Source organism: Fusarium redolens (genome assembly GCF_020744475.1).
Source record: "Fusarium redolens strain MPI-CAGE-AT-0023 chromosome Unknown BKA55scaffold_14, whole genome shotgun sequence".
Classification (NCBI taxonomy): Eukaryota; Fungi; Ascomycota; class Sordariomycetes; order Hypocreales; family Nectriaceae; genus Fusarium; species Fusarium redolens.
In genome coordinates this window covers 748699-772054 of record NW_025763677.1, presented here as the reverse complement: position 1 = coordinate 772054, position 23356 = coordinate 748699, and the positions used below count along the sequence as shown (strand labels likewise).

The following is a 23356-nucleotide window of genomic DNA, read 5'->3' as shown; positions in this document are numbered from 1 at the left end:
CCTCGACTGAATAGGTGTTTATCTTTTGCAACAATATGCCCTCTATTTCAGATGACTATTTCTCATTCCAGGACACGGCTCAAGTTCGCTGTGCGGTGCGTTCAACCTCAATAGCCGTAGTCATGCCATCCAGCTCTTGCTCACCGCTATCGGACGGATCATCCCATCCTTCGCGCTGATCCTTCGGCAGCCTGACAAACAAGATGTCCAAAGCCAAGCCAAGCAATGCTAGGCCAGCGGCAAAGTACAGAGCTGCCCTGTATCCTCTAACCTCGTCATCGTTGTTCGTTCCAACTTCTGTCTCAATCGTCCCAGCAAATCCTTGACCTAAACTGTTTCCGTAAAGGTTAAGAGTTCCGATCAGACTGCTCGCTACGCCCTGTTGACGACGGCTGACGCTGTTGCTCGCTATCACCTGCGCGGCGACGTATACTAAGTCAGGGCAGAAACCGTACAGGATCATAGCTGGGAAGAGCTGCGCCCAGTATGTCTGTTGAACTGGCATGGTCGCGAGGAGGATGTTGCCAACCAGAGTCACAGTCACACCAATCGCCATGATCCATTGCGCTGCAACGCGTGGGATTAACCATGCAGCAACGAAAACGGCGAACAAGGAGCTGAACCCAAATGGCACGAAATGGACGCCGATTTGGGTGAGAGATACTCCGCGCAGGAGGTACTGCCAACTGGTCGAGTACCACAGACCGATGCCGAATGCCATGTAACTCTGCTCGTTGCGTTAGTATACAAACTGTTAAGAGAAGTCCGACAGTGGGAAGACACACCAAGAGCACAACGAAGACCAAAGCTGTGAAAGTCGGCGCCTGAAAGATGGATAGTGGCATGATGGGCTCCTTGGCATAACGCTTCTCCCAAAAGAGGAAAGCGAGGAACATGAGGACAGAAAGAATCAGCAGGGCTATCTCGTAGGGCGTGTTCCATCCGGCTGATGGCGCTTGGCTACAATGGTCAGTCATAGATAAGAATGCCAAAGGCAAGCTGCACTTACTTGCATACTACGTTGAAGAGTAGCAAACTTCCTAGTCCCAAAAAGATTCCGGGAACATCAATATGCCCTCCTTTGTCAACTGGGGTTTCCTTTGGCATGAGGTACATCAACCAAGCCAGATTTAATGCCGAGATACCAGCGCTAATACATATGTCAGTCATCGCTTAACAGAGCAACAGAACACTTACATGAGAACAAAAAGCCACATCCAATTCACGTTATCCATAAATACACCCGTCAGCAATGCTCCAATCATTCCTCCCAGTGGAGGCGAAGCTGCGAAGAACCCCAGTACGACATTTCGCGATCGACCTGGCGGAACCATGGTAGTTATGATTGAGACAGCATTAGGCATGAAGACACCTCCACCAACACCAGTCAAAGCGCGCATGGCGATGAATGAGTCATATGTTTTAACGAAGGCATTGGTGAGAGAAAATAGGGTGAAGATTGCACAGCCGAGAAGGGTGAGTTGAGAATGGCCGTAGATGGCGCCCAGTCGACCTGTCACCAGGACGAATGCACCTTGAGTGAGTCTACAGATATTAGCAGCGTGTAGCAAAACAGCCATGACAGGGTATAGACTTACGGATATGAAGCGACCATCCAATTGGCTTTTCCAGGACCCGATTCACGCCCAAGATCTTTACTCAAAGCGAGGCCGCCGGCGATGGTAACAGAGTTGGATATGAACTTTCCGACAAGTCAGTAGATGATCCAAACAGTTTCGGCTATTTATTCAATGGATGACTTACTTGAATAGTGTTTGCGCAAACCAGCAAGGAGATGATTAGTCGACGTGATGCTGGACTTGTCGTGAATGCAAAGTCAGCTTCAAAGACTCGCCCCGCCCGACGAGTCTCTGGGGGATCTTCATTTTGGCTCCGTCTTTCGAGGGAAACTGTCTCGAAGGGTGCTTGGAGAGTTGTCTGAGTCGTCGCCATAATTTCTCACCAGAAATAAAATTATCAGTCCTGGTTGAAGGCAGAGAATTTTACATCGTTGGCTTTTGTAGTGGTGGTTCAGACATCGGCCGCTTAAACTATTCGGGAAAATAAGTCAGCAACGCAGCTGTGACCGTATGTCCATGTCAGACCACGTTAATGCAGATCTCCACTCTCTTTGTCATTCCCTACTACGTCAGCTTTGTATCATTGGGAGAATGAGCTGTCTTGGTCAATTGCTCCACCAGTATTCCTCGTCGTTCGACAACGAATCTATCAAGCCTGCCTGTCAAATACCCATAGTGCGTCACTTGACTCCTATGTTCATCATGAGCTGTCCACGCAGCGCGATGATATCGACATGTAATAGAATCCACATACTATCTGCTCTATCTTTTAAGCTTTCCTTATCCTCATTATGAGTTGGATACAACGAGATAAGCTAACCTACTTTGCTCAGCACTACCGAAAGACATTTGCAAACATTTCTGAGAAACTTGGCGCTCGAAGTATCACGAATAGCAGAGAAAATAATCAAATTAATATTTGTTCAAAATTGTCAAACAAAAGCTAAATTTTCTGTAAACTATCGTCATAGCTAGAATCATAATCATAATCAAGTCTCATCATATCCAACTCAGAACAAGTCAACGTGACACTTCCGCGTCAACGGAATATCCGTGGCAAACACAAGCTTCTTGTTCTCAGCATCATACTCGGCATGGTTTGTACCCTTAGGCTGAGACTTGACACCCAGAACAGTAATAGTCTCAATGCCAACACCAGCATCATACTCAAAAGTTCCATCAAAGCTCAACTTGCCCTTCTTGTACTTGAAGTCGATCTCAGAAGCAGTGTCCTGAACAACAGACTCGCCGTCATCGAGGTACAGAGAACCTTCGGCCTTTCCGTCGAGACCGGGGGCGATGACGAGGTTGAAACCCTTCTGGCGGAGAGCTTTGGTTGTGTTGGCGCTCTCGGCGCGCTGGGGGTAGATGATACCGCCCTTGTAGTGGACCATGATGTCGGTGACTTCAACCTCGGCGGACTCATACTGACCCTTGCCGCGGACGGGCTTGCCGGTGGACCACTCGTAGAAGATGTCGTCGGGGAGGTAGTACTCAAGCTTGGTGCTGTTCTCCTTGGTGACAGGGCTGACGAGGATACCGTCACCGTAGAAGAACTGGAGGTCGATGGAGTAGGTGTTCTTGTCCTTTGGGTAGTTGAAGAACATGGGGTTCAAAGTAGGAGTACCGGTCTGGTTCTGCTTGTAGATGGCAGTGTAGATGTAGTCAACTGTTCCTGTTAGCAATCGCTCAGATGAAGGGAAAGTGTAACTTACGGAGCTGGTATCGGATGGAGATACCATTGCGAGCAGCCTCAGTGACTTTGGGCCAGCGGTAAAACTCCTGAGACTGAGAAGTAATATCGGCGTGGTTGCGGAAGAAAGTGTAGAAGCTTCCAAGGGTAGCCCATCGTGCACAAAGGGTCTCGGTGACGTTGCCACCAAAGCCACAGACATCAGCACCAACGACGGGAATCTGGTAGATAGAAGCGAACTGCAAGATCTGAGAGATTGAGAAGCGGTACTGATCCCACTGAGAAAGGTTATCTCCAAGCCAGTGCGAAACATCCTTGCCAGAACCAGCAAAGGTACTTCGTGTGATGACGAGAGCACGCTTATCAGGGCGTCGCGAGCGCATAGCGTTGTGAGAGTGAGAAGACATCTGAGCACCATACAAGTTGTGCGTATCATACTGAACATAATCTCCGCTCTGAACGAGATCGGTGTCGGTGGTACTGTCAGCCAGTGTAGGTCCAGCGCCGTTCTGAATCATGTAAGGAGGCTGGATGAGCTCTCGGTTAGGAAGACCCTTGCACTCATCAGGACCACAGCCAGAGCCAGTCTTCTTGCCGTTCTGCCAGCCGTGGCCAGGACGACCGTACTTGTTCTGGCCCCAGACCTTGCGGGTAGATGCCCAGCGACCAACACCGCGGTTGCGAGGAGTGCTGCGGACTTGAACGGAGCGCTTAGTGGTCTTGGCGATGGACGTAACCTCACGCTTGTTGGAGCGAAGAGAGGGTGGCTGAAGGCTCTCAGGGAAGCCAGGAATTCGGGCAGGAGGACCGTCTCGAACGGGAGGAGCCTTGGGAGGATCACCATCGACCTTGGCGAAGTTCTCGGGAGTGGTGTTGTTACCAGGGTAAGGGCGGTTGAAGAAGTTGGCAGGCTCATTCATATCGATCCAGAGAGCATCAATATCAGGACCGTGCTCGCCATCGAAGAAGTTCTGGAAAAGATAGTTCCAGTACTCTTGAGAGTTGGGGTTGAACCAGTCGGGGAATACACTGGGTCCAGCCCAGACAACACCTCTGTAGTCCGTACCATTGGGCTCCTTCATGAAGGTGTCGTACTCAAGACCTTTGGTGAGGGCCGTGTTTGGCTCCATGTCGTACACAGCGGGATCAACCATGACTATGTAGTGCTGATCACGAGCATGAATAGTGTCAACGAGATCCTTGTACTTATCAGCAGGGAATCTCTTGGGGTCGATAGTGAAGATTCGACGGCGGTCCATGTAGTCGATATCAGTCCACATCGTCTCCAGCGGAATTTTAGCAGCTGAGTAATTGGCCACAACGCCAGCGACTTCATAGACATCTCGGTATCCATATCTGCACTGATGGAAACCAAGACCCCAGTAGGGCGTCATGAGAGGAAGGCTTGTGATCTCAGCGTACTGCTTGGCGACGTCGCGGGGTGAAGGGCCAGCGATGAAGTAGAAGTCGAGAACACCGCCGATGATGTTGTACTCTAGGAATTGGTTGCCGTTCTTCTTGTCGATGAAGACATCCATGCCGTTGGAGTTGAGGAGGAAGACACCGTGGGTGCCGCCCTTGCGGTGGTCGAAGTAAATGGGGTGAGCTCCATAGAGGTTCTGTCCGTTGGGGCAACTGAAAAGCATTAGCATTCGTCCCAAAACGATAAGAAATATCAGGTAACTTACCCATAAGCATCGCGAGTGTAAATTGTGCGGGTGTAGTTGGTGGCATTGAGCATGAAAGGATCACTATGCTCACCAAGACCATAAAGATAAGGCCTCTCAGGAAGCTTCGTCTTGAGGTACAAGTACTGGCTCTCAAAAACCAGCTGACTGCCCGAAGTGTCAAAAAGCACTTCCCCAGAATCCTTCCTCGTCACAGTGAACGAAAAAGGATCTGCCTTGAAGTCAAACTTGAGCTTCGAGTTCTTAGGCGAAGCCCACTGTCCATAACCAGGACGAGGAAAGATATCATCAGGGACCTGGTAAACGGTGTTATTCGTATCCAAGATCTTGACGTGCAGACGATCTTCAGTTTGGTACTCAACCTCGAGCTTCAGCTCGGGGAGATCAACACCAAAGACATCGCAGGCCTGTCCCGCAAGGGACAAATCAGCGTAGAAGCCTGATTTCGTCTCTCTATGCTTGATGGCTTTGTAACCGGGACATTTGGAGAGATCCTTCTCGAAGAGGTCTCTGCGGGGTTTGTCGAGGTCTCCAACGCCAGCCTTGCTCTGCGCAAAAGCAGTGCCAAAGGCAACGGCTGAAGTGAGCAGCGTCTTGAAGAACATGATTGAATGAGAAGAGCTGGTTGCTGAAGAACAAAGCCATCATTGTCTACGAAGCTTGGTTATATATACGGATTTGGTCTTGGCATGGTGACCTTGAATCGTCTCGTCATGATGCTTGCTACCTTGCAGCTCTGCTACCCTGGTGCGGAGACTCCGCCGCCCAGGAACCAAGTGACATACCCGATGAGGGAGACTCCTGATGGAAAGCCTGCTACAACGGTCGTCATTACAGTGAACCCTTGAAGAAGCACTCAAGCTTAAGCTAAGTTATGGCCGAGAAAAGAGCCGGGACCAGGTTTTCGTTGCGTGATGCTGTGCAAGGATGCATGATCTTCAAGAGCGGAGGCTCCATTTGCGGGGTTGGCAGAAGCTTTCCCCAGCTTTTTTTTAAACAAGGTCAGAGGAGAGAAAAAGTGTGATGGTAAAATTAATCGGCTGGGTGAGTAACGGTTCAAGCATGGGATTGGCTCAATGTCGGGCCGAACGTTATGCATAATTGAAGAAGTTCGTGAAAACGGATGAGAGGCATTGACGAATGAATGGGATTGGAAAATGGAGCGTGTTTACTTTGGGTAATGATCGTGGGTTGGTTTGATCAGCTTCAGAACTGAGTGTGGCTGCGACTTTGAGTAAGAAGTCCTAGTTTTCAACCATGATCCGAGACTAACAATTTCATGGCCCTGTATACTATGTGTCAGAAAGAAATCTGATAGTGATGCATCCTTGCCATCCGAGGGTACATGCAGTCATTGCATCACCACTCCCTCTTCTCCCCAATTATTGGGCCGACTTCGGTCTGTGACTCGGTGGCACTCGTATTAGCTGCTGGAGACCATGTTCTTTTAGTGCTAATCCCCAGGCCCAAGCCATGATTCCCATGGGGAAGTGAGTAGCGCATGGGGAAATTCCCGACAATCCTTGCTGGTCTGAAATATAGCCAAAAATCACCACCTAAACTGACCTATGTCAACAGAGAGAGGTTGCTGAGTTATTTTGTCACTACTCTGCATCGCATCCCGCCAAGTCGTAGCCATCTCGGTCAATTATGTCAATCAGGACAAACCCTGCAGTTCATCTGATGATCGGAATAGCACGACTGTGGATAGCTTCACGGCGGAACTTTTGCCTTGTCCTGTCGCTAACAAGATTGAGTAATAATGGGATGACTCTTGTGAGAAAGGCGATTGGAAGCCTCGGCTACGGGATTACCGGGTAGAAGCGGGCTTGAGGTGCAGGGTAAGAAGCGAATTGTTGTTCCTCTTGTGCTCTTGTTGGATCATTTACGACAGAATATGCTTACGCATTATATGGGTTGATTTGATGGTAATTATTGTTATACGATGTCGGTTTAAACTATGTGAACCGCTGTGTTGGTGGCGGTTGAGTTCAGCTATGAATCAAGCCTAGTTTCATTGTGCGACGGCCCGGCATGTGACATCATAACGCACCAGGACTTCGCTTGCCGGGATATCTGCAAGTTAGAGTCTCGGGTCGCGGGAGTGCAGATTAACTGGTGAGCTCTTCTGAAACATTTACAGTGTGCCAAGGAGATACCAGGATTTTTATGCTATCCCGCGTTATATTTATCACGCAATGACTTCTCTACTCCTCCATATCACCAATGCCTATGAAACAAATCTCGAGATTATTCCTTCATAAATTGAAAACCGCTCACGGATTATCTTGCCAGGCACCAGCTTTCTGAAATTCAAGATGTGCTATCAATCTCGTGATGTCGCAGGCAGCAATGAAACCCAACAATCCATTGAGTCGCATTGACCCACTCTGCTTACTCTCACCGATTGTCAGGTCTCAGCCGTTTCAATGAAATGCCAACAACAAAAGAAATGGCACAAGCAACACAAAATACCATTACAAAGTTCGAGATAGTCGGGAACCCAGGCAGCTTGTATCCTTTAGTCATCTTCTTCCACGGCTCAGGCGACTCCTGCAAATCTTGGGGGTCTTTAGCAGAACTGCTTCGACCCGCGTACCAGCTTCTGCTCTGGGATAGGCAAGATCCATATGTTAGAACCGATACAGCTATCTCAGAACTATTGGAATTTCTAGACAGCAGGAAGTGGCCCAAGAAATATGTCTTGATCGCCCATTCATACGGCGGCACCTTCGCAAGGCTGTTCCTCGAAGCGAGGCCGCACCAAGTCGCAGGAATAGTTCTCGCCGAAACAGGTGCAGAGCCAACGATAGACCCCCAACTCGAACAACGACAATACAACAAGAAGATCTTGGGAAACAAACCACTCGTCGTTATTCGAGGAAACACTCTGAAATGGAAACAGCTACAATATGATCAAGCCATCGCTGCAGAGCAGAACCTCGCCAGCCCAACCCTCCTGATGCAGAAAAAGCTTTTAGACGCGACGGATAAGGAAGATGAGAGGTTGAAAAAGGCACAGCTGCAACTTTCAAGGAATAATCGATATATCCATATCCCGGATGTCAGTCATGATGTAATTATTGAGAAACCGGAAGCTGTGAGGGAGGCTGTTTGTTGGGTGATGGAGCATTTGCAGGCTGCTCAAGATGAGGTGCGGGAGGAAGAGATACAAGTGCAGGCGAGAGAAGAGGGCGAGACTGTGGTTAAAAAGACCTTTGGGGACAGGTTGAGAGGAGCGAAGAAGATCTCTCTGAGAGGAAGTTTGTTCAAGCTGTTTAGGAAGTCAGATAGTTAAGAGAAGGCACTGTCGTGAAAGTTTAAATGCCAGTGTAACTAAATCCAGCCTGTGTCAGAAGAAAGCGATAGAAGAAGACTCAAGCCGCACGATGTACGAAGTGGATAGACTAAAGAAGACAGTATTTTTTCACCCTGTGAAACATGAAACCAAATGCTTTCACATGAGAGGAAAAAGAAAGAAAGGAAGTAAGGAAGATAGTAAGTCGGTTGTAAGGACTCAATACCTTGCAGTCCAAAACACTAGGAAAGTTGTCCGGCACTATATCAGGCGTTGACAAAGCGAAACCCAGTGGCGTTTTCCTCAACCGCACCATCATTAACCAGTGATCCATCACCGCTAACTCTCACATACTTCCCGTTACTAGCTACTTTGATGGAAAGCACACCCTGGCTCTCACCCACTTTCGGACGGATGGCAAATCGCTCCCAGGTACTCGCCGTTGCGCGAGCTGCCGAGAGCGCCGAGGCGCCAGACTGATCCGCCGTCACAAATTGCTTGTTCCTGGTGAGTTGCAGGATACCAGCGTTAGGGACATAGGCACTAGAGAAGGTATCGGCGTTATTGGTCGAGACGCGTGCTGATGAAATACAGTTCGTTCGTGTATGTATTTCCAGAGCCCGTAGTTGGAGATATGCCAGTTAACTATCTTGTAATTGCTGGGCGTATTCTGAACGCACCCCAGTCGCTCAGGTTGGTGCTCCATGCAGCAGCTTCTTGCGGTTTGGCGTTGGCATAGGCTACGTAGATGACAGATTTCCTACTTCTTCAGCAATCCAGAATTGAAAATTTGTAAGATCAAAATACGTACCATGAGTCGGCGTATGATGCATTCGCTAGCTCCGGCATCGTGTAAGAGAAAACATTACTGACCCACTCGGCGTCGTACATAACCTGCCCTGTGTAAGCCACAATCATCAGTTTAGGTCAAAGCACTCTTACCTCGTTGACAGGTGTGACTGGAAGAATCTGGATCGCAGCAATCTGCACCTTCTCAGCACCCCAGAACAGCCAGGCCCCGTCTGCCAGCCCATCACATTGCCGACAGTGATCAGATCCCTAAACTTGGCCTCGGGGTAAGGGTTGGTTGGATCATCTTTACCAGCGCCCGGGTAGAGGTACCAGTATACTCTAGCAGCCTACTGTTTCATGGCGAGCAGGAGTCTAGCAAAGTTGGCGTGTTCCGGACCAAGCGCTATCGCGGCCCAGTGCATCGCGCCGCAGTAACCATTGACAGCCTCGCCGACAGATTCTTGATCGCGGCTACCCACCCCGTTAGCAATGCCAGATGCCCATGAATGGCCGGCGAACCAATCTCGACAACGTGTGATTGGAAAGTAGAGATCTTCCGCTGAAGGGTTGATGATGTCTCTGTTGAGGTTGCCGGTCAGCATCAGAGTCCTTAGGCAAAACCAAGTCGCATCCTGAACTTACTGGGCAAAAAGGGTGACGTATCCTTTGTGCTGGTTCAGCCAGTTTGCATCGTACTTGGCGATCACTGCGGCGATATGAAGAAAGCAACCGTAGTGGAAGTGATGATCGTTGAAGTAGCCGTTGCCAAAGTCGACCCTGGAATTTGTGGCACCCTCTTTACTAATAACGCCGCCCCAAGTTGTCTCATAAGCAGGGAGAGTCTTGCTGGCTGCGCTGAACCAGCCGTCGTAAGACGCCTTCAGATATTTGATAACGGGGTCGATGAGATCCTTGCTTCGAACGTGATCACTGCATATGAGTCAGCCCTGATCCATCAAGATACCACCACTACCTACGCGATCAGTGCTAGACGGGACTTAGCAGCGAGCGTGCCGCCCCAAAAGTAGAAATCGTTTGGCGCAGGAGCCTTGGACGCGTCGAGTTGGCCGACCTCGTATTTGAGACCGTTCACAACTGATTCCTTACAGGAGGGATCCACGTCACGCGGCGCGTTCCAAGTTATCGCACTCAACTTGTACGTCAATCTCCAAGTATTTCCGAGCGTTGGGTATATCCACCCCTAAGAGGATTATCCATCATGGAAAGTCAAATAGCCATCAAGACTACTTACCTTCAAGGTCAAATAGCTCAGAGCTGTTGGCTGAGGAGAGTTAGGGCTCTGTAGCGCTTCGCGATGATGCGGCCAGGTGAGCATTAGCAAGTCACCAGTGCCCTTTGTCTCCCACTTGAAAGTCACCGTGCCTGAATCAACACTGATGGAATAATCTTGAGCCACTGACACAGGGTACGCCGTTGAATAGGAATTCAAGAGTGTCTGATGGCTAGGATCCCTAAGCATCACCAGTCGGATGATGCCGCTGAACTTGTCGCTCGCAACAAGGGTCCCTTTGTTCTCATTGTCAGTCTTGGCGGTAAGCTTGATGGTTGAGTCCGAATAGATCAGATATGTGGTGCCCTTTGTGCCGACGATGGTAAACTTGGTGCCTTGGTCACTCACTATATTTTGTTTAGTCTCGGTCAGCACATCTCATAATGCTTCTCATGAACGTGAACCACTTACCAGTATCGCACCGCTCAGAGCCTTCCCGTTAAACGACTTGATGCCTCCGTTCAATCTTGTCAACAGCGGAGTTGCAGACTTTTACTCGAAGGTCATGTACGGCGACCCTGGTACAAGATGTGCTGTCATAGACGAGTCGTCTTGGAAGTACTGGACTGCCATTGTCTGAGTGTCGAACGCGATAGCTTTATGGCTATCAAAAGTCCCGCTGTGTTCACTGAACGAAGCACGCCAATCTCGCTGAGTAGGCACCTTGATGGAGGTGCCGTCAAAGTTGTGATCTTGACCGATCCCAAAGCAAACACCGTGACCATCCAGGGACGATTCGTAAGGAAAAGGTGTTGTTGCGATTCTCTATTCTGTTTATTCATTCTAATTACACATAGCACTCTTTATAATTGAATGATGGGCACTTCCCTCTGCCTCTCCAGATTTGGGATGCGGAAGGGTTGATTCCACGGCGAGATATCCTCTCCGGCTCCATATGATCTAATATCGGCCCTACTGCAAGAACATGATATCCTTAATGAACCTGGGTGGTGAAGACGTCCTGATTTCCAGACATGCCCATGCCGCATGAAAGAGCTACATGGTACAACCTATACCCTGTCTCAACATGATCGTGGGCAGTTGAGACGATATGTAAAATTGGAAGGAATGAGACACGCAGCCAAAGACGAAGCTACAGTGGTTGGCCATCCAATAACTGTAGCTGTTCGAATAAAGTTTCCAGAGGATCAACTTTAAGGTTAGATTTAAGGGGCACCACCGTTCGACTACAATGTCGTGAGCTCACCAATGCTAGCATCGTCGGACTGCTTGCTCGGTAATACTACCCCTCGACGAAAGTAGCTCGCTTCCTTGGGTCTTTCTCCAGGTTTCATACTAATAAGAACCTGGAGATCTAGCCAGGCTCATGTGGGGTCCCCGCAAACACACAGCCAACCATGGAGGCCGGAGCGGGATAGGCTGCTCGGTTGTAAGTACCGAACAACAGACGACAGCTCACTGCTGGGAATTCGTCAAATTGGAGGAAGGGAAACTTCAGGGGTCCATGCAAATGGACGAAAGTCGTTTTGGTGGCAGGTCTCCGTCCCCCACTGACTGGTACTGGATGAATATTCTCTCCAAACCAATCTCTTCAGTTCTCTTGCAACCGGGGAACTGTTCCTACAGTTCAGAGCTCTTAATATGCTCTCTAAAGTTTGAGTTCGCAAAAGAGGAGGGAACAAAAGCGTCACGAATTAAAAGTCGGGGTTAATTGGGATACCCTCGATGTTCGCTTTTTCCATCCCGTAGGGATACCATAAACTGTTGATGTCAATTTACATCTCAAAGTAGAGCTCGCAAGGATATATCTAGATACACATCAAGATTAGATATTGACTAAAATATGCCATAGTCGGTCCTACTATCACAAACCCGACGATGGCCAGGGAAGGGTTGTCATGGCATGGGTAAAAAGAGCAGTGATGCCTTAGTGTAGCCCACCTACTACTTTTTGTGGTCAGACAGCCAGGCTGCATGGGCCACCTTCCTCTCTCGTGTGATCACAAGATGATAATCTACCAAATCTAGTCGGCCAAGTCCTATTATCTAACCCAAGAAGGAATTTACCGGAATGAGGAAAAGATGTTGAAGAGAAATATGAATCCATCATATTCCAGGCATTTATAATGTCAAAGAACATTGTTAATCTAGTAATCTGAGGACAGAATTACACTATCGAGGCAAGGTGATCAGGAGTAAATGTCTGAACACTTATTACTTCTTATTGCAAGATATTCATACTCCAAATACATAGAATATTTGACAACAACGGCTCCACATCAAGCCCTGACTGCATATCAAGCCTTCTCGAACCCCTTGTCCCGAGTCATGGTGAAGTCATACCTTGCCTGGCCACTTTAACTCCACATCTCACCATCTGACCCCATCACCGCGGGTAGATCATCATCCGGATCCAAAGGCTTCTGAGCAGAATCATCTGCAGAGTGGCTTTCATCTGATGCTGCAGGTGTAGACGCGGCCGGGCTGACGCTGTCGGATGAACGGGCGGATGCCAACACAACTGGTGCTGAAGGCACTGGGCTTCCCGGACCCTGTCCGAGGGCGGTGTACCTCTCAAGGAAACATTGCTCGATTGCACTGGCGGTAACAGTGTGGGTAATCCAGCTGGTAGTGTTTGAAATGGGTTGGATTTCTTCGGTAGTGACAACTAGGACATCGACTGTGACTTGAACGGGTTCGCCGGGGAGATAGACGGTCTCACGACAGTGGCCTTGATGTCATTTCAGATCAGTTTCTTATCCCTGCATCTTGCATTTTGGAAGATCCAGATTGCCATGTACTGACCCTTGGTTGTGTTGGTGACGGTTTCGACCGTGACACTCTCAATAACGTTAATTTGAGGCGGAAGCACCTGATTGTTGCCTTAGCATGTCTGTCTTGAGCATAGGGACTTTGCGGCTGAAACCTACCACGACCGAGGTTGTGACAATCTCATTGGTGATGGTTATGGTGGTTTTCGGTACGTAAACAATCTTGGCTTTGTCCTCGATACCACACTGTGTGATGTGGCCAGCGCAAGGTGCCATCACCTTGTCGTCAGGGTTGCCGATCTTCGTTTCGCCCGCCCTCACGGTTGTGGTCGAGCTCGACACTGAGATGGTAACAGGGCTGGGATCACCAGATTCTACACTTGGTTACTGAAGGCCCATTTATGATTGTGATCACGCCAAGGGAAAGCTTACCCCTCACAGCGGACGTCAGGCCTGCGAGACAAAGAGTCGCTATGATGGCGGCTTGCGACAGAGACTGGGGAAACATTGTGAACAGCTTGGTGACAGTGAGAATGGATGAGAGGGAGAATGAAGACGGAGGATGGCTTGCGACTGCAGCTTCACTTGGCTGGTTAAAAAGAATGAGGGGAGGGCAGGATTATCAGAACGACCACAGCTTTGAGAGAAATGCAGCTCGATAACTGTATCGAGCTAGAGAGTTTACCCAGGGGTCCAAGCCAGCTTTTCAAAGTCTAGATCTAGCAATAGACCCTTTCTGGCCTACGGCTGCTCTCGAGCGAATTGAGTTTGACTAAATCTCAACCATCTAGGTTCTCTTCCATGGACCCTGGGAGCGTCTGCTCCGTAGTCTCACAGGGCCCAGCTATTTCAACGCTAAAACAATTATCGAACTATGTGAGGTGAAGGTTGTGATACTGGCGTCGTGGCGCGCTCGGGAAGCGGGCAATGGAGTGTAGGCGATAGTGCATCTGCAGCTGCAGTCCACATCTTTCTCAAAATGTACTTCTTTGTAGAGTGGTGTTGCTTAGGTGGCTGGCTGGTATCACCCGTAGCACGCCGGTTATCTACATTCTAGACTAATTAGGACCAAGCCACAACGGACAACGGTTCAAAATGGATCTAAAACGGGCACGATTGGCGTTTCCCCTCATCCGATTTCAGAGCTGAATGTCCATTTCTGGAAAGTAGCTATGCCTCAAACCATCTCATGCACACACACAATTGGCGCACAATGTGCTGCGCATGGGCAGTCAGGAGCTCGAGCTGGCTGGTCTAGTGCGTGTTGATCCAAATACATGGCGCCTCAGAGGGACACAATTCATGCGATAGTGAGATCACCATTACATCGCTTAGCAAAATCACTGAACTTTGGCGTGTTAGGCGAACTTGTCGTGAGAGTCTCTCCTCTCTCTCATCTTGACCGGTCCGGGTTAGGCATTTGAGGCCTTCTCTACAGGGTGCCGTATGTCTCCATATATCACGAGAGACACCATCGGCCGCCATACAGAGCAGCCACATATACAAATCCACAAAAGAACAACGTGCAGTAGTTCCTGAATTGCCTAGAAATTGCTAGATTAGTGTCTGGCTGGATGTACATGTTCAAAGATCCGAGCGCGAGTTTCATTAATCAGGTTAGCCAGCCTCCCAACTACCGGATCTAACGCATAGCCGGAAATAAGGCATATCGTCTGACTGCTCTGCTCTTGAATCGATGTCGAGTCGTTCTGACATGAGCTGCCTCTTGTTCACGGCCAAAGCCACAGTCAAGAGCCAATGCGAGTGATGCTTATGCATGCACGAGGGATGCTGGAGGACTTGCGAAAGCAGCTATAAGGTTCGGGAATCTATAAAAGCAGGCACTCTCCTCGTCCCAAGCGCTTGAATGATTATTCTCATAGCATAAAATTCAACTTACGACCATCACCAAGATTATTAGCGAGTGAAATTTGCGAGACACAACTTCTACCCATCATGACTTCCGCAGAGGCATTCAAAGAGCTCCCCAGGGACGTTGCTGCGGTCGATGTCAAGGGCAAGACTTACGTGTTCTTTGTCAACTCGAATCACCAGCTCTGCTACCTCCTTTCTCCTGGGGCGGGAACCGACGACTATGACCCTCAAGTCGTCAAGCTCACAGACGGAGACCTGAAGGTCAAGTGCGGTAGCAGACAAATCGCCGCGGTGGCTTGGCAGGGCGCAAACGGCCAAGAAGTAAGTTTATCACCAGCCATAATGAAGCACTCTGACTCTATAGATCCGCATCTACTGCATTGCTCCTGAAAAGGGGGAATGTGAGAATAAAGGTTATATCCAAGAGGTTTCCTTCAGCTCTAGCACTGGATGGGAGCATGGCCTACTTGGCTACAAGGAGGAAGGGAGGCCTTACGTTGACAACGACGCCTCACTAACAGCCTGTGTTCATAACTGGCCCGACAAGACGGATATTAAGGTTTTTGCCTCGGGAAAGGGCGGAAATGGACTCCCCAAGATTACTATGCATCAATACAGCTATGGGCACAAGAAGTGGCTGGGTAAGGTTATCAGTAACAATGTCTCGGATTGGTAGGGGCTTGGCGGGGGAGGTACTGGCGTGTGAAGTCAGAGGTAGTGATCCATTGGAGTTGTGGAATGCCATTCTTGTGTGTTAGTGTCAGGTTGGCTTACAGAAGAATGAATTCTCCACAGGTAGTTGTTGACGAAATACATCTCGGAGGACAAAGTTGGGCGCAAGTCTAGAGCGGTAACGCTGATCGAACTGCTGGTAACTAGAATCAACAAGCCGACGTGTTTGCACAAACTTAGACAACCGCGAACTTGACTGGACAGCCACGTGTAGTTCATAATTAGAACAGTAGAATCAGAAGAATCGATAACTCCGTACTAAGGTTAATCAATCCACAATCGCAGCCGGCCGGCCAGTCTAGATCGTACATGATGCGCTCATTTTACTACTAATACCTGCAGAACTATTCCAAAAGGGATAAACCGCGCAGAGGTTTGTCCGATCACTGCTGTCGGATGCTGTAGTCCTGCAGCTGAACAATACCTGCTCAACCTAGTTCGTGTAGGCCGCAAATGCGAACGCCTGTCGCTCTCTTTCTCGTCAGGCCATAGTTTCCGTAACTGCTCAGTACGCCACTCTCCGCAGCCAAAGTTTATCACTTGCAAGGATTCTATGAGCCATGCCTTTGAAGGGGTTGCCTGAAGCTCTCTCTTGGGGTTTGCGTAGCGATATTCTTCGGGATATGCAGCACCTTCGTTAGCTCGGCGTCGAGGCGCGCAAAAGGAGTTTGGGTGCGCCATCTCAGCCAGCCTCATACTTCCCGACGCCCGTCATGATACCGGAAGACTCTTCCAGCCACAGAATCCGGAACTTTAGGGTATATTTATTCTACGAGCATTATCGCCGCCACGACGAGTTTTAATCCGTATTCAGCGCCCAATGATGGTCCTGGATCACCGGCGAGAGATCTTAGTACACGAGACTTGCATGCTAAACGGTCAATTCTCTTGTGGCCATATGAGAGAATTGTCCAATACCTGGTCGCTAAACATCCAAACGCTCAGGTACAGCGACATCTTTTTTCGTCAGCTGCTGTCGGAGCCGATGCTAACATATCAAATGGCTGTTCTTGGCAAAGCTACAGTCGTTCCCCCTATCTTTCCTCATCAACGTGGTGAACGACAAACAGTCACCCCATGTTCCAGCCACAATATTAACCCTGCATCCTTATCACCCAACTATTTGCCATAATTCGTCAATAGTTTGCGGCCTGTCATAGCCATTAAGACCTCGCGAATCCGGCATCGGCCACTAGTACAAACCTTATCATTGAAGAATGAAGCTTTAACACTGGTTCCCCAGCTTTAGCCCGTTGGGGTCCTTGTACCGCTCGGACCGTTCCTGTCCTGCCACGAACTCGTAATCCGAAACCTTCTAGAGAAGTTTGGGAGCATCAGCCAGCCTTTTTTTCACCTTTTTAGAAACCCGGAATGTGATATCAAATCACGAAATGCATGCTGCCCAGGCGCGTAGACCTCGCTTCGCAAAGGCCACGCCATTCTGCTCATTGGTGTGTCCGCCTGACGGGCTGCAGCAGCGCATCTCGGACGATCGGTACAGTGTCGATCATTATAAGCACTCTAATCGAGAAGCCACAATGGCATTAGCAGCCCTAAAGGAACGACTCTCGTGTACGGGCATTCGAGGCATCACAATAGGACATGAACAGAGAGACGCTACCCAGCGATAGTTGATCTATGACGATCATCAGCTCTCAGTACGTCTGAGTGTTTGGCAATATCATTCGCCAATTAAAGGACAACCAAGACAGCTCAACATCGCCGTCGAACGACTTCACCAGTTTGTACAGTCTAGACTGATTAGAATCGGAACTAAGGCCACTAAATGCGGGTGGTTTCCGCGGCATTAACTAGCCTCACCTATTAGCTCTTCCCTAAGGGTCTGCTAGACCCTTTCTTTGCTTGAAGAGAACGAGCGGGGAAGGGGTCATGACTCGTAGCTTCAAGTCTATGGTCCACTTCCCGAGCGGGAGGAAGCCGATGTTACTATGGGACACGTGAAGGTGAAACCAACAGTGCTTTGCTTTTGAGGGGAAGTATGCAAGTCTCTCCTGCTTGGAAGACAAATATTGCCCATACAGAAATTCGTTTCTTGTACTACGGAATTCGCTCTGGTAAGTAGCTTGCCCCTTCTCAATGCACCCTTCTAAGTGATTGGGCCCAACGCTGGTCTCTGTTCGGCAACTTGAAATGAAGTGCCGGATTCAAGATGTTGCAGGGGATATTGAGAGTCAAAGTTTAATAATTTGTAACACGTAGTAGTCGTCACCACCATGGCAGCTTCTGGTAGTGTAAAGTTCGTTGTATAGATAGTTCTTGGTTAGTGACCAGCTGAAATCCGTTCCACCTCTCTGACTTGACGTTTGATTTGGTAACCTCGATATGTATACGGGCTGATGAAACGAAGTCACTAGTCGCCGGAAGTTCTCCTCTTCTCAACACAGTTAGTTGTTACTCAAAGAGCTTACCAGAAAGTTTACGTGGCTAGCTGATGGTCCGACGTGTAGAGAACATTGGACGAATACGCATGTGCTGAGTCTGGATAATATGCACCTTTTTCACGATCCTATTCGTCATATGTCCACCCCAACCTCGACACGAAGCTCTCCACTTACCCATTCAAGAATTCTCATCCATAACTCCGCCACATGTTATAGCTCGTTAAGGTATCCGCAGATGCTTTGAGCGGAGGCTAAGAACACACCAAGACCACGTTCATAGCCAATAGTGCTCATTCCCACAGTAAATGTTACTTTTTCACCATCTGGATCAACAGACCGAAGCGACAATGCAAGTTCCGAGCCCAGAACCTGACCTCATCCTGCCTCTTCTGTTCATCTGCCTCGTCCTAGTGGGTATACTTTGCACTAGTTGCTTGATCCTAGTCATCGTCGTTATCAGACTCACCATTCACGCCCAGCGAAGTCTACCAGTCGAGACTAAAGAGAAGAAGGACGATGCGAAGGAGAAGGTCAAGGAGGAGGTCAAAAAAACTATAAAGAAGCTGGGTGGCCCCGTCCAAGACCTCCTTCATTCAGCACAAGATCATCTCAAGCATCCAAAGAACCCCTTCACACAACAATCAATCTCTCAATACCTCCATCCCTCAGCCGAAATGTCTCATATTCAGGTAGCCTCTGTCACTTTCCTCATGAATTACTCAAATCTATACTGACGACCTGATCATTAGAACATGGTCGCTGTTGCGCAGAATGACGGCAACACCATCCTGTTTCAAGTCAACAAAAACTACGAGATAATCTTCTATGAGAGTCGCACTCCCAGTGAAAGAATTCCCAGGAAGAAGTATGATATGAATACCCTCAAGATTAAGGGAAAGTCAATCAAGGTCAACCCAAAGCTGCCTATTATCTCGGCTGTCGCATTCACTCACCCAGAGTCTTGCGGCGGCAGAGCTCAGGTAAAAACCACGTCCTTACTTATATAATATAATACTTCTTTACTGACCCTGCAACCAAAAGGTGCGAGTTTATTATGTCGACAGACAACCTCTTCCTCCGCGAGATCATCCGTGTTGGCGACAAAGACGAAGAATGGAACGACGGAATGGATTTCAATGACAAGAACCACACTATTTGTGAAGTGAGCGGTCTGGCCGCCAACGTTTTCCAGTCGACTGCCGACAAGAAGAGCTTTCAGATCAAGGTTTACTATCAGCGGGACAGCGCGGACGAGTTTGCGGATGTTGCCTACAACGTTGTGGGTGTTACTGATGAGTGGAGCACTCGACCCAACGTCACCGAAGCCTAAATGATGATCTCTAACCGGATCGGGCTGAGACTCGACGTTGATGCTGGGGCATCGCACTTGTAGTAACGGATGGAAAGTACATACTGGATCTGTGACGATGGCATCACACTTATAGCTAGAATAGTTGAATCTAGTCACTCCTTGACTCTGCGTTATGACTCTGAGCATTGCTTGACATACATTCGCCCCAGAACCTTTAGAGCTTTTAAGAAGACATGCGTAATAGACATCAGAACTAAAACAAGAACTCACAGTACTTTCATCAATCAGACACCCAGTCTCTTCAGCAAAAGTTGATTTCAATGTTAATGCTGTGAAAAACACTGTCGCTAGTTTAGGGTGAGAAGCACACCTATTGCCGCTTATGAAGTCAAACCTTTTGACATCAGCGTGTAAACTGACTTTTCTATGGTCTGAAACTTGAGACAAGGATACCAAGGCTGTTGTATGACCATTAGTTACGAAGTATTATGTCGTATTGCCCGAGTCTTAGCAGGAACTTTGAATTTCATATTTCTCAATTTCTTCACTGCTCATATGGGCCATTTTGAAGCCCTTATACCTCCTAATTACATTTTCCAGAATAGAGTGCTTGGCGAGTGCAGCAAAATTTTTGGATATCTTGTCGCAGGTCCCTCTGGACTGTTTGCCCTTATCTCTAAGCGTGTCCCGGTGAGCTTGTTGATATCTGGCCTGTTTGGCCCGAGACCAGATCGTGGTCTATCAACGGTTTGGGACCATACGATTCAACAGGTATGGCTATCATCGAGCGAGCTGAGGTAGTTTGTTTGACCATATCTTCTAAAGCTTGGACACCTCTCCTCAGTCTCAATGGCATTGGCATAGAATTGGGAGAGATCGTGTTTATCCTCGAAAATACTCTCTTGACAAGCCAGTCGATTACTATGTATGGTACTGCAACTCTCAAAGCAGTGACTGAGTCCATCCAGCTCATACTATCTTGCGACCTAAACACCAAAGGGCCAGTAGAGGTCGCATTTGCGGTTTCTAGGACAGACTCTCTCCAAAGTCTGTCGGGAGCTCTTGGGTTCGAAGCTATCATGTCTTCGGCTATGCTTTTTTCTTGGTCGCCCTTGTCAAGCCTGCCAAAAACCTCCGATCTTGTCGTTGTGTTCACCCAACTTTCCAAACAGACGGACCACTACACGATCTCGCGAATCTCCGCCACTACGAGCTCTGATGACTGGACAAGTTTCCTGCCAAGCTCATTCCCACTCAAGAAGCTTCTGCCAACCATAAACCTTGAAGTATCTCTAGATGTTTTGTACCTCCTACTGCCCAAACGACGTGCCGTGGGAGTTTCGATAGCATTGGAGCTGCAGAGTGTTGCTGGTAAAACTATCATTCTGGGTTTTGCAGCCCATCCTCTTGGCGCATTTGGAGACTATGAGCACAGGCTCTACGTAAATTCTCTTGATTCTGGGATAAGCATAGCGGATATCACATCAGCACTTGGAGTAAGTGGCGACGTAGATGTGATGCAGGCCGCTGGGTCCCCTGTTTCCCAGCTATTGAACAATGTGCGGATCCGATTTTTCTCTGCGGCAGTCGAGAAGAAAAGGGACCAATACGAATTCAGTGATTGGAGTTTGGATCTCGCTATGAATCAGTTAGAGATCTTGGAGGACATCTTGCCTTTATCAGACGTGTCTGTGGATCCGGAGTGTGTTGGCAGTGTCTTGACAGGTGGCTTGATGGGCAGCATCCAGATCGAGTCCACGGTGCTCAAATGCAAGCATTCTTGGTCGTACCTGGCCTCGTCCTCTCGGGGTTCAGGCCATCAAGAGGTTTGGTGGATCACCAGAAATGGAGAGAGAGAGAAGTATGCGAGGATTGTGGCAGCGAGCGAGTCAACTGCGTTGATGCTGGGGTAAGGGGGCGAAGAAGATCGGGATCTACAGATCAGCACAAGACAACATTGATCTTATCAGCATAGAAATATACCGCGAGAAAGTTGATTTGACGTAATATACTGTACATTGCCCATGAAACCTATTTGCATGACTTCCTGGTGGTATGGTTGATCATTCCGATATGTTGCCGCTGCTTGCTGAGAGCTTGGACAAGACCGCATGTCTGCCCTGTAGGCTGTAGGGCTGCGGCATAGAATTCTCCGGGGACGCCGCAAACTGTGACGTCAGCATGGGGAACTTCAAACAAGGATATAGGCATTGCCAAATGCCACAAATTCTCGGCATATCTACTGAGATCGCTGGACATGGATCTGGGACGCGTGGCGATCCGTTGGGCCGCCAATCGGTAGATAACCAGCCGCTTCACCTTGACAGGAACAGATTGGCCAAGGGCAGCATTTTACTGGCATGCCTTGTGTGAAGGTAACCCAGTTCCTGCCAAGACTTGTAGTGAGACGAATCTACGGTAGTATGGGAATAAAGATGGGTTATCTAGGTTCCCCGGCTCATTGGCTGCAGAGATCTTGTTCCGTTGTTGATGGCTACCGACAACGAGGGTTGAGAAATCCGTCCCCAACGCGCTAAGGCTGTAGAATGAGTTATATAACACCCACGGCGGCCCTCAAACCTTCTATTCTTCTCAACTAACCATCCATCTTGACGGTATTTGTTGCCAAATGGTCGCGATGCTCAAGATGTGAAATCTTGTGCAGTTTCACTGCGTCAAAGACATACATACATCATACAAATGCAATTCCTTGGACATCTCATCGGCATCGCCGTTGATCATCACCACGGTACCCGATGATTTCGCTCATCACCAAAAGTATGCCCTGAACCACTCCCAAAAAATTCTCGTTCATCTCTGGAATCAATTGCGGTCATGCGGCGCCGCAAATCATCCACTTGCGGCACTCGGGCGGAACCGTGAGCGGATGATGCGGCGAGTGCGGCATCATGACCAAGGGTTTAGCTGCGGCGTAAGCAGCCCGACTCTGAATAATCATGCGACAACATGACATGAGGAATCCGTTTTGTAGCGGCTTTGCCCGGTAAAATTTGCAGACTTGATACCTTTATATAAACATGCTTGCCAGGAGTCTGTAGTGGGACATATCATCCATACATCATACACACATTACATTACCACCTACCCATTCAAGCTTATCCTTATCCTTATCTCTTATCACCCTTCTTATCACTTATCGTTATCACCGTCACCAATCATGAAGATTCTCACCAAGGAAGAAGAAGAGGCCCACTACGCCGAAGTCGTCAAGGGCGGCCTCATCGGCGGAACACTCTTCCTCGGTCTCGGTCTCGGAGGCGTTTACTACGCATCAAAACGCTACCCAACCTTCCGAGGCCTCACCCTCCCCTTCAGAGCATTCCTCGTGACATCAACCGGTACATTCGGCGCCATCGTCAATGCAGAGAGATGGAGTATCGCATATCAGATTGCCCAAGATCCTAAGCGCAATTACCAAGATCAGGCAGCGCGTACAGCACAACTCATCCGAGAAAATGAGTCAACGTATGAGCGTTTCAAGTCATATGCCAAGGAGAACCGATATCCCATTGTCTTCGCGTCGTGGTTGGCGTCAATGGGTATTGCGTTTGCTATCGTCAGTCGACAGCCTATGAACACGGCGAATAAGATTGTGCAAGCTCGTGTTTATGCGCAGGGTTTGACACTGGCTGTGTTGCTGGTGTCTGCTGTTTTTGAAATGAATGATCTCAAGAATGGTGATAGCAGATGGCAGACTATTCGGGTCGTGGATCCTAATGATCCTACCAAGATCATTGAGAAGAAGATCCATAAGGAGGAGTATGAGGGTCAGGACCTCTGGAAGGGTAAGTCACTTTCATCAATGGCTCGGATAATGGCTAACAGTATGCAGATATGGTCGCTGCTGAGGAGCGAAGACTTGCTGCGAAGAAGCAAGCTGCTGGACATTAAATCAGGACCAAGATCAATGAATGATCCCTAATTTGTAAAATTGCATTGG

At 48.7% G+C, this 23356-nt stretch overlaps 9 protein-coding genes across 9 annotated transcripts; 5 read left to right on the top strand and 4 right to left on the bottom strand.

Annotated features, from left to right (window-relative positions):
• Window positions 1-79: 79 nt before the first annotated feature.
• Window positions 80-1953, bottom strand: BKA55DRAFT_519918 (major facilitator superfamily domain-containing protein; the record flags this gene model as incomplete). Its single annotated transcript, XM_046188376.1, has 6 exons — window positions 80-727; window positions 786-960; window positions 1010-1150; window positions 1198-1545; window positions 1599-1702; window positions 1765-1953. The coding sequence occupies 6 exons, from the start codon at window positions 1951-1953 to the stop codon at window positions 80-82; spliced, it is 1605 nt and encodes a 534-aa protein (XP_046045945.1).
• Window positions 1954-2590: 637 nt separating this feature from the next.
• On the bottom strand, window positions 2591-5566 carry BKA55DRAFT_542747 (glycosyl hydrolases family 31-domain-containing protein; the record flags this gene model as incomplete). The annotated part of the gene is made up of 3 exons (XM_046190514.1): window positions 2591-3249; window positions 3296-4908; window positions 4962-5566. 3 exons carry the CDS (start codon window positions 5564-5566, stop codon window positions 2591-2593), a joined length of 2877 nt encoding a protein of 958 aa, XP_046045944.1.
• Window positions 5567-7413: 1847 nt separating this feature from the next.
• On the top strand, window positions 7414-8259 carry BKA55DRAFT_519490 (Alpha/Beta hydrolase protein; the record flags this gene model as incomplete). The annotated part of the gene is made up of 1 exon (XM_046188347.1): window positions 7414-8259. The coding sequence occupies one exon, from the start codon at window positions 7414-7416 to the stop codon at window positions 8257-8259; it is 846 nt and encodes a 281-aa protein (XP_046045943.1).
• A 266-nt stretch (window positions 8260-8525) lies between these two features.
• On the bottom strand, window positions 8526-11324 carry BKA55DRAFT_596756 (glycosyl hydrolase family 81-domain-containing protein; the record flags this gene model as incomplete). Its single annotated transcript, XM_046195989.1, has 11 exons — window positions 8526-8839; window positions 8940-9019; window positions 9071-9153; window positions 9202-9281; window positions 9449-9630; window positions 9694-9981; window positions 10029-10252; window positions 10304-10689; window positions 10765-10808; window positions 10839-11107; window positions 11286-11324. The coding sequence occupies 11 exons, from the start codon at window positions 11322-11324 to the stop codon at window positions 8526-8528; spliced, it is 1989 nt and encodes a 662-aa protein (XP_046045942.1).
• A 1092-nt stretch (window positions 11325-12416) lies between these two features.
• BKA55DRAFT_678505 (uncharacterized protein) lies at window positions 12417-13999 on the bottom strand. Its single transcript, XM_046198142.1, has 4 exons — window positions 13507-13999; window positions 13234-13448; window positions 13109-13175; window positions 12417-13034 (listed from the first exon to the last, which is right to left on the bottom strand). The coding sequence occupies exons 1-4, from the start codon at window positions 13580-13582 to the stop codon at window positions 12661-12663; spliced, it is 732 nt and encodes a 243-aa protein (XP_046045941.1). The 5' UTR covers window positions 13583-13999; the 3' UTR covers window positions 12417-12660.
• Window positions 14000-14744: 745 nt separating this feature from the next.
• BKA55DRAFT_650153 (uncharacterized protein) lies at window positions 14745-15921 on the top strand. Its single transcript, XM_046197287.1, has 2 exons — window positions 14745-15270; window positions 15314-15921. The coding sequence occupies exons 1-2, from the start codon at window positions 15031-15033 to the stop codon at window positions 15623-15625; spliced, it is 552 nt and encodes a 183-aa protein (XP_046045940.1). The 5' UTR covers window positions 14745-15030; the 3' UTR covers window positions 15626-15921.
• A 2509-nt stretch (window positions 15922-18430) lies between these two features.
• BKA55DRAFT_693687 (uncharacterized protein) lies at window positions 18431-19413 on the top strand (the record flags this gene model as incomplete). Its single annotated transcript, XM_046199945.1, has 3 exons — window positions 18431-18772; window positions 18833-19074; window positions 19125-19413. 3 exons carry the CDS (start codon window positions 18431-18433, stop codon window positions 19411-19413), a joined length of 873 nt encoding a protein of 290 aa, XP_046045939.1.
• Window positions 19414-20168: 755 nt separating this feature from the next.
• On the top strand, window positions 20169-21367 carry BKA55DRAFT_706672 (uncharacterized protein; the record flags this gene model as incomplete). Its single annotated transcript, XM_046200699.1, has 1 exon — window positions 20169-21367. The coding sequence occupies one exon, from the start codon at window positions 20169-20171 to the stop codon at window positions 21306-21308; it is 1140 nt and encodes a 379-aa protein (XP_046045938.1). The 3' UTR covers window positions 21309-21367.
• A 1206-nt stretch (window positions 21368-22573) lies between these two features.
• On the top strand, window positions 22574-23307 carry BKA55DRAFT_596753 (uncharacterized protein; the record flags this gene model as incomplete). Its single annotated transcript, XM_046195988.1, has 2 exons — window positions 22574-23201; window positions 23249-23307. 2 exons carry the CDS (start codon window positions 22574-22576, stop codon window positions 23305-23307), a joined length of 687 nt encoding a protein of 228 aa, XP_046045937.1.
• Between the last annotated feature and the right edge of the window lie 49 nt (window positions 23308-23356).